Genomic DNA, 10,000 nt, shown 5'->3' on the forward strand with positions numbered 1-10,000 from the left:
TCCCTACGGCGTTTAAACATTCTACATTTTAAATCACATGCAGGTATACAGGGCTGTCCATTCCTCAGGCAACTGCAGGCATGTATTGCCCACTTGGTTCTACAACCACATCTTATCAGTCCGACCGTAAGTTACTATGTGGAACTGGAGGTTTCCTTTGCCACACAGCCATCAATTGGTCTACAACTTTCCAACCACCTGTCTCCTCAGTGTCATTGTTAATATGTACTTTGTCAGACTGCAGCCATACATTTGCCTGCTGATTTGCTTATGCAGGATGCAATCCATATGCATCACTTGGTGGTAACATATCAATTGCCTTTTTGTCTTCAGAAAAAAGTCAATCAATACCCAAAGATAAGCAGGGTGCTTTGTACAGGTGACTCAAAAGCCTGGGAAATTGCAACCGAACATTCTACAGTAGTCATGAGAACATCAAGGGAAGTGTGCAATACTTGCTCTACTCTTACTGTAGGTTTTATTTTCTAACTATGATATGGTTAGAAATCAGCAAGTATCCTTCATTGCTATAACCATTTGAAACGCATCAGAAATAACTGAAGTCATTATTTTTTCTATGGAAAGCCTGTGAATTGATGGGGCAAAGCAAATTCACTGGTGAGCCAAGGCATATCCCATTTCATACCGGCAGCTTAATGTGCTTCACAAAGAAGAACTAAGTAATCGAGATGACCAGAATGAAAACGTAAAAAATATAAGTTTAAGTTAATTTTATGCTAATGAGCTATGATGAATGTCTAAGGATGACAGGCTAGAGCCCCATCATGATAAGCCAAATCAAACATTATATTATAGGCCTACTAATTATTCAGTATACAGTACCATGCAAACAACTTGTATTTTATGAAAGCACATCACCAAAAAACTGATTTTTTATTGATCTCGGTTGACCTTTTGACCTTCAAATTTGTTCCATATGGTTAAAAAAAAGGTTTAAAAAGTTCCATATGGTAACCAGGTGATTCTGAAACCTTAGTCCATGCTGATAAGTTCTAGCATGGTTGTCAACTTTTGAAAACAATAATTCCATGAATATAAAGATCACCAAAAAAGACTAACCAGAAAATACATTGTTTTTGACCTTCATATTTGACCTTAAAGGTCAAGTTCCCTGTTGGCAACCAGGTGATTCTGAATCCTTAGTCCATGCTGATGACTTCTGGCATGGTTGCCCACTTTTAACATCTTTTTAACAATTTTTAACTAAATAACACTGTTATTTGACCGTGTTTGACCTTTTGACCTTCATATTTGACCCTAAAGGTCAAGTTCCATGTTGGCAACCAGGTGATTCCGAAACCTTAGCCCATGCTGATAACCTTTGGCATGGTTGCCAACTTTTGAAAAATAATTCCATGAATATACAGTTCCCAACAAAGATTAGCAAGAAAATACCCCGTTTTTGACCTTTTGGCCTTCAAATTTGACCCTAAAGGTCAAGTTCAGTGTTGGCAACAAGTTGATTCTGAATCCTTAGTCCATGCTGATGGCTTCTGGCATGGTTGCCCACTTTTAACAACTTTGTAACATTTTTTAACTAAATAACACTGTTATTTGACCGTGGTTGACCATTTGACCTTCATATTTGACCTTAAAGGTCAAGTTCCGTTTTGGCAACCAGGTGATTCTGAAACCTTAGCCCATGCTGATAACTTCTGGCATGGTTGCCAACTTTTAACAAAAAATGCCATCAAAAGTTTATTTAAGCATCTTAGCTGCTGATGGCAGGCTGACTATTCCCCCAGACCACAGCGGTAGGCCCCTCTTCCCGTCCATCCACACCCTGCTCTGATCCCTCGTTATCCCCTGGAACAATGAGAGAGAGGAGAGAGAGAGAACAGGAGGGAGATAGAACAGGAGAGAGGGAGAGAGAGAGAGGAGAGAGGGAGCAGGAGGGAGAGAGAGAGAGACAGAGAACAGGAGAGAGAGACAGAGAACAGGAGAGAGAGATGGAGAGAGAGACAGAGAGACGGAGAGAGCGAGAGAGAACAGGACATAGAGAGAGAGAGAGAATAGGACAGAGAGAGATAGAGAGAGAGAGAGAGAGATCACCACCGCTGCCATGCGTCGGCCCAGCCCAGAGCAGAGGCCACAGTGCTGAAAGAAAGAAGTCCTTGATGACGAGTAGGATAAGTGGCTCTGGGGAGGGCAAGATGTGAAGAGAAGAGGAGTGGAGAGGAGAGGAGAGGAGAAGAGAGGAAAGATGAGGAGAGGAGAGAAGAGGAGATGCGGGCGGAAGTGAAAGTTTAGAGGGAGAGATAGAGATAGAGACAAACAGACAGAGAGAGAGGTAGAGAGGGCTGAGAACTGTACATGAGAGAGGAAGCGGGTGAGAAAGTGAAAGAAGAGAGAGAATAAAGAAGAGAGGAGGGGAGGAGGAGGTTGAGAAAGTGAGAGAATAGAGAGGAAGAGGGTGAGAAAGTGAAAGAAGAGAGAGAATAAAGAAGAGAGGAGGGGAGGAGGAGGTTGAGAAAGTGAGAGAATAGAGAGGAAGAGGGTGAGAAAGTGAAAGAAGAGAGAGAATAAAGAAGAGAGGAGGGGAGGAGGAGGTTGAGAAAGTGAGAGAATAGAGAGGAAGAGGGTGAGAAAGTGAAAGAAGAGAGAGAATAAAGAAGAGAGGAGGGGAGGAGGAGGTTGAGAAAGTGAGAGAATAGAGAGGAAGAGGGTGAGAAAGTGAAAGGAGATTGAGAATGGAGAGAATGGAGGGTGAGAGTGAAAGTGAGAAAGTGAGAGAATAGAGAGGAAGAGGATGAGAAAGTGGAAGGAGAGAGAGAATGGAGAGGAAGGGGAGGGTGAGAGTGAAAGGAGAGAGAGAGGGATGGATGGAGACGGAAAGGAGAGAGAGGGATGGAGAGTGAAAGAGAAGAGAGAGGGATGGAGAGTGAAAGGGGAGAGAGAGGGATGGAGAGGGAGAGTGAAAGGGCCTTTTCTTGGCCAGAGATCACAGGAGCCCTCTGGCCCCTCACATCCCTCTGGAGAGAATGGAAGCCTCCTTCCCATCGCCCCCCCGGCCCCCTGTCCCCTAGCCCCCCAGACACACACGCATGCACGCACACGCACACGCACACACACACACACACACACACACACACACACACACACACACACACACACACACACACACGCGCGCGCGCACAATCCTGACTACACACACACACACACTTACACACACACTTACACACACACTTACACACACACTTACACACACACACACACACACACACACACACACACACACACACACACACACACACACACACACACACACACACACACACACACACACACACACACACACACACACACACACTCACACACACACACACACACCATTTCAATAAATCAGTGTCTCCTCAGTCCCAAATCTCCTCCGCTGCTGGGGTCCATGTTTTCCTTTCGCTCCAACTCCATTCACTCTCCACAGATCAAGCTTCAAAATGCTCCCCTCATATTTTGTTTCCAGAGTAATTAGCATTGCTGGAAGAATAGACTCAATCAAGATATGACACCCCAGCCAGGGATTTCCAGTCTCTGGTGAGGTGATGCAGCTATACAAGTGTGTGTCTGTGTCTGTGTCTGTGTCTGTGTCTCTGTCTCTGTCTGTGTCTCTGTCTGTCTCTGTCTCTCTCTCTCTCTCTGTCTCTCTCTGTGTGTTTTCGTGTGTGTGTGTGTGTGTGTGTGTGTGTGTGTGTGTGTGTGTGTGTGTGTGTGTGTGTGTGTGTGTGTGTGTGTGTGTGTGTGTGTGTGTGTGTGTGTGTGTGTGTGTGTGTGTGTGTGAGGGAAAGGGGTTAATGTAAATATGAGGTGTCTCTATTTTGTCTGCTGAGGCCCCCTCGCCAACTCAAGGGGGGGCCTTCCTGACCTCGCCAGTGAGCTCACCCTGCAGGATGTTAAGTGTTGCTCTTTGCAGTATGCATTCCACAAAAATATATCAAATAACAACCAGTATCTACTGGTAAATATATCAAATCACACCCACTATATCTGGTAAACATGTCAAATCACACCCAGCATCTAGAGTAAACATATTAAATCACACCCAGTATTTGTGCTCTTTCCAGGGGGTTATAGTAAGAGGCTAGTTCAGTAGTAAGCCAGGTTATGTTAACCTTGTGGTAAATCATCTAATAGAAGAGACTGCAGTCCTCATTTTCTTCACTCAATGATGCCTGCCGGTACATCTATTAGCAGGTTTACCACGATCTGTAGGTTGAAGTGATACTGTCCCATTTTTGGAAATAAGCTTATTTTACACCTCCCCTTGAGTTAAATAATAGGTTTTTACCGTTCTCCTATACTTTCAACTGTTCTCTGGGTATGGCAGTGCAAATTTTACCTCCAAGCTAGCAGTTAACATTGAGTCCTATGAGACCAGCTGGCGGCTAAAATAAGCTTATTTCCAAAAATGGGACAGTATCACTTTAACTGAGTCTGGTTTGTCACGTAACCATTTTCTTCAATGATGACTATAATGCACATATCTACAGCAGGCTTCATGGGCTACAAGATAATAAGCGTCTTGCAGACTTGTGAAAAGTAAATGTATTGACAGGCTGGTGAGGAAAGCAGGGTCTGTTGTAGGCACAGAACTGGACGCCCTCACAACCACAGCCGACAAGAGGACACTTAGCAGATTGGACTCTATTTTGGACAACTACAAGCACCCACTGTACCCAGTCCTCAACAACCAGAGAAGCCTGTTCAGCTACAGACTGCGCGCCATCTCCTGCAAGACAGACAGGCTGCGGAAGTCCTTTGTACCCAGGGCCATTCAGCTTTTCAACATTGCACAGAAGGACACACAGAGAGAGATCATCATAGGGGACTGGACTGCATAAACAGATCCCACTCCTGCACACTCTTTTTACCTGGACTCTCTACCCTTCGACTCCTTTTCAGCGGAATGTACAGCTGCGTGTGTGTGTGTGTGCGTGTGTGTGGGTAGAGACTCATGACTCCTGATACTCCTGGACTATGTACACTTTATTTTTGGTGTGTGGGTGTGTGTGTGTGGAGTGACACAGGGGGTGACTTGTGTTTAACCCCCCATCTCTTTTTCTAAGGAATACAATGGACATACAAGGCAGAGAGACTATGGACACTCCTGGACACTTTATGGCCACCTTGTCTTGGCTACTATGTGCCACTTAGCTAAGGCACATGTGAACACTGTGGACACTTTATATTTTTGGTTTGTGTGTGTGTGTGTGTGTGTGTGTGTGTGTGTGTGTGTGTGTGTGTGTGTGTGTGTGTGTGTGTGTGTGTGTGTGTGTGTGTGTGTGTGTGTGTGTGTGTGTGTGTGTGTGTGTGTGTGTGTGTGTGTGTGTGTGTGTGTGTGTGTGTGAGTGCGTGTGTGAGTGCGTGTGTGTGTGAGAGAGAGAGAGATGCCTTGGCAATAAGTATGCAACAGTGAGCTATATATGATTATTTTATGTGTAAATATGTGTGTTATGTCTTGTGGACAATGTCTTTATGTCTTTATTTATGTGTGTATGCTACTTGACACCTTAATTTCCCCCTGGGATCAATAAACGATACTCTACTCTATACTCTACTCTACTCTACTCTATTATTCAGGAATGCAACTTCGTTATTCTGGAAGTAAAGGAAATGCGTTAATGCATTCATGAATGTGTTATGTTTAACATAAAAGTCCTCTTCTTTGAAAAGCATACAGAAACTTCAGAAAGTTGCACAATATATTTTGCACAGGTGTTAAGATGCTTTATATCATGAAATAGTGTTTACTTATTCAATGGAAATTAACTTTTATGTGAGTTTCCACACCAGTGTTCTGAATCTGAAGGTAGAAAGATTCTTGCCTTCACACTTCCTGTACGGAAAGACCAAAAGGTGGTAGAAGTGTTATTGGAAGTGGCACAAGTAATTGGCTTTGTATGGACGAGCAAGTGGCGATATCTGCAAAAACCAACTCCGGCATCAAAAGAGAAGTTGAACTTAAGCTGAAAATACTGTATGTAATGAGCGAGGTGCCAGCAGCCGTCTCCACACTTTTCTAAAGAATGTTGCTGTACTCTTTCCTTAAATATTTCATGTACTGTTTGTGTGTGCGTGCGTGCGTGTGTGCGTGCGCGCGTGCGTCCGATGCCTAATGATTGATGATAGATGCCTAATGATTAATGCCTTCGCTTATGTCTTGTTTGTCAGGATCCAGGCGAAAACGAGAGAGCTGCGCGAGCGTCAGGCGCGGGAGCGAGACTACGCGGAGATCCAGGACATCGTGGTGGGCGTCGGGGGCCAGCCTCCGCACAGCAACTCCAGCCTGGAGGAGGAGCACCCGTACGCGGGCATCGGGCCCTTCGACCCCTCCCTGGACCCCCACCACCAGCAGCACCAGCACCAGCGCTCACAGAGCCCCTACTCCACCACCGGCACCGGCACTGACGACTCCCAGCCACTAGAGGCGCTCTACGCACAGATCAACAAGCCGCGCAACGGCCGTCCTCCGTCCACCAACAGGTAAGGAAGGAAGGCCTACGAGGTCACCTGTGACTTTTTAAATTCGCTCTTCATCTCATAAAGGACCTATGAGGTCTCTTATCCCTTTCACTCACTCACACTCTGTCCATGGAAAACAAAAAAAGCCTACAACCTCTGTTGCCTTTTTATTCACTCTTTAACATGGAAGGACCTAATAAGGTCTATTTCTACCTCTGAGGTCAATCATCACTTTTTTTCCCCAAACCACCCACCAGCACGAAAAAGGGCCTATGAGCTTTGTCACCTCTTTCCATGAATACGTTTGTCCATTCACCAATGTGCGATATGAATACATCTGCAGGTAACAGGGCTGACCAAACTCGTATACATAGGTTTCCCTTTTACAAACATTCCCACTGTGAGGAGGGACAAGATGCTAAGCAGCCAACCACGTGAGCACATTTTTTGAGTGACATCAGTTTCCAGCAATCAGAGGCTGAAGAGTACAAAGCCTAGTCTGGCTCTCACGCAGACCCTTTGTGCTTCGTGCATCTTCGTTAAACTTTGTGAGCTCGCACGAGGGTCTGGAAATCTTAGACGAGCCCGAACAGCATCAGATATTTCATAGCCTGTCGAATCAGAATCGCGGGCGGGATCACGGGGCGGGGTATATACAAGTCAGTGGTTTAACCCTCTAGCTACCATAACGGCCGTGAACGTCCGGCTGGATCTGTACCAGAACGGCCGCGGCCGGCCGGAATATTTTCATATGAAAATACGGCTGAACGGCCGTCATCATGCAGTTTTTCCAGCTTTCAAACACTTTAGCTCAATATTACAGACCCTCCTCGATATATTTTCAGTATAAAAACTATATGTTTATATTATATTATTTTTCAGTATTTAGATTTTATTACGAGATGCGCCGCTTTATGCGATTTGGCAATCTGCCGTCAATTCAAATAACGGCCGTCCGAGATTGGATGGCTACAAACACAACCATTCTGTTTCTACAACCAATATAGACTAAATATGAAAACTTCCAACCCTCTTCGATCTATTTTCATGGTCAACAGCACATGTTTATGACTATTTAGGCTATTTTTGGATCATGTTGTTTTATTAGGCTTATGAGATGGTTTTCAACTGTGATGAGTTCTGCCATGGTCCTAAATAGCAAACACAACTGTCCAGCCGATGTCTACACGCTACATATTAAAAATGTAAACTGTCTTCGATGTGTTTTCAGAGTCAAACCATATGTTGGTATCCAACTATCTTAGTTTCCTGGAACAACGGACAGCGACAGCCCTGCGTAACAGCGCATCTGGAAGCGCAGCATGATAGGCTACTCATTTTGCGTCAGCTTTGGCAAAGCAGTCAAGGACTGTTACTACTCCACGTGTCCTTCATAAAAATGTGCGTGAAGACGTTGAGTTGAATGCTAACTTCCAATAATAGCTTACCAACGTGGTGTTTGTAGCACTTCAACTCCGTATTACTCGGTGATGCCTGGCGCGCCTTACCTGTGCCAAATTGGGAGGGGAAACTTCCTTACAGCTCAATTCATGTCCTGTCTGATATCGCAGACACTTCTACGGTTATCCTTACACGTCTTTGGCATGGTTTAGTTGAAACATTATTAGCTAGTGTAGTCCATTACAGTTATACCGCTTGAAACCGCTTGAAAACAGGACTTTTGGGTGAACGACATTTGTTGTCGTCACATGATCATTGTTCAACTTTGACCCTGGATGGATGGATGGATAGACGAAGGATAGATAGATAGATGTATAGAGAGATCGATAGATAGATAGATAGGCCTAAATATATAGATATATAGATAGATAGGCCTAGATAATATCGGATTTTATCACATTTTTATCATTTAATCCACATCAAAGGCACTCTATGGGAATACTGAACAATTAATTATCCATAAATGATATACCATTTGAAAGTGTGTTTTCTCTACTTTAATATGAAAGTAACTTGTAATTGACACTTTTCATTTCTTTTCAAGTTATTTGACATTATTTAAAATATGACCAAAATGTCAATTTTTCCTTAGAATTCTCGGTAAGAATCCGACCTATTCAAAAAAAATCCTGGTAGCTAGAGGGTTAAGTAGCACGTGATTTTAAAAAAAGCCACGTGAATTCTCCAATCAGGTTCGAGTTGTTTGAACACACCCGCGCCTTTCCAGAGGTAAGCGATTGACAATGTTCCAGATGGTTGGTAACAACCATCGTGAGAACCAGGTTATGCAAAGCCAGGGATGGTTGACAAACGGGAAACCCATGTATACGAGGCGTACGATGTCTGTTGTGTCTTCATTCGCGTTTCGACCAGCACATCAGAAGCTCCGATCTCTGTCATCAGGGCCGGATTAATGCACAGGCTAGATATGGCTGCAGCCTAGGGCCCCCCACCTGCCAGGGGGCCCCACAGGCTAGATATGGCTGTAGCCTAGGGCCCCCCACCTGCTAGGGGGCCCTGATTGGCCAAAAGTGAAAAATTGCAGAACTGTGACAAGATGCAATATTGAAGAAAAAAATCCCTAGCTCGTAATTATGACATTGTCTATGTACATTTACGTCAAACTTTGCCTTCTGGTGGGCCCCACAGCAACCTGTAGCCTAGGGGCCACCAGGCCATCTTAATCTGGCCCTGTCTGTCATGTTTTAGTACCTCTTCATTTAGCAACTACCAACATCTGTCAACCAACATACAGAAGGCCCTTGGAGGGCTGTAAAGAAGGCCCTTGGAGGGCTGTTATGTCTTTACTCGCCCTCTTGCCAACCAACACGACCACACCTATGATATACATTGGGGTCAAAGACGTCTTTGTCATTCAGTGTTACGGACACCTTCCGCCGACTGTATCTGCAAAAAAACATGATTTTTAAATTGTTTCAAGTGAATGGATGACAGCCGAGGCTTCCATGAATTCCCTGTAACAATAAATAAATAAAAAGAGTCATGTTTTTTACAGTTACAGTCAGCAGAAGGCATCCGTTACACTGAATGACAATGCCATTTTGCACGTCTTTGACCCATAAGCTTTGTAATCTTGTTATTATTCACTGCTACAAGCCGTGTGTGTATATCTCTTGATTCACCCCTATACACCACCAATAACAATGGCTTGCTAGCAACGATATCTCTTAATACCTGCTAATCAGCACGCCGCACTATAGCGGTGCCGTGTCCAGGAGCAGGTGATGAGGTGCTAGCTGCTAGCATTATCTACTCATTACTCTCCCTCTATCTAAATACAAGAATAGGTGGGGGGGAGGGGAAAGGGAAGGGGAATGGGTTGTGTTATCTTTTAATTATTCTTAATCAACACGCCACACTAAAGGAAGGGCTTCAGGGCAGGCGTTATCTCATTTCAGAGTCGTGTTATCCCCCCCCGATTACTTCTGGTTTGTTTCGTTGTTTCGCCTCCAGATATTTTGGTCAGGTGTGAAAGAACGAAAGAAGCGATCAGGTGCAAGCAGTTCGGTCTTCAGAAAAGCCTAACGTAGGAAACAAG

The 10,000-nt window shown here is 44.5% G+C and overlaps 1 protein-coding gene across 5 annotated transcripts in view; it reads left to right on the forward strand.

Annotated features, from left to right (window-relative positions):
* Positions 1 to 10,000, forward strand: part of pard3aa (par-3 family cell polarity regulator alpha, a) — a 657,729-nt gene that overhangs the window by 455,269 nt on the left and 192,460 nt on the right. For 4 of the 5 annotated variants that reach the window (XM_063206446.1, XM_063206444.1, XM_063206445.1 and 1 more), the window contains one exon: positions 6,190 to 6,501. In XM_063206446.1, coding sequence (XP_063062516.1) covers positions 6,190 to 6,501 — 312 coding nt within the window. Of the gene's footprint in view, positions 1 to 6,189; positions 7,147 to 8,583; positions 9,725 to 10,000 lie in introns of those variants that run through there. The other variant, XR_010036106.1, reaches the window with a different exon arrangement.

The sequence above is a fragment of the Engraulis encrasicolus genome, chromosome 9 (assembly GCF_034702125.1).
Source record: "Engraulis encrasicolus isolate BLACKSEA-1 chromosome 9, IST_EnEncr_1.0, whole genome shotgun sequence".
Taxonomy (NCBI): Eukaryota; Metazoa; Chordata; class Actinopteri; order Clupeiformes; family Engraulidae; genus Engraulis; species Engraulis encrasicolus.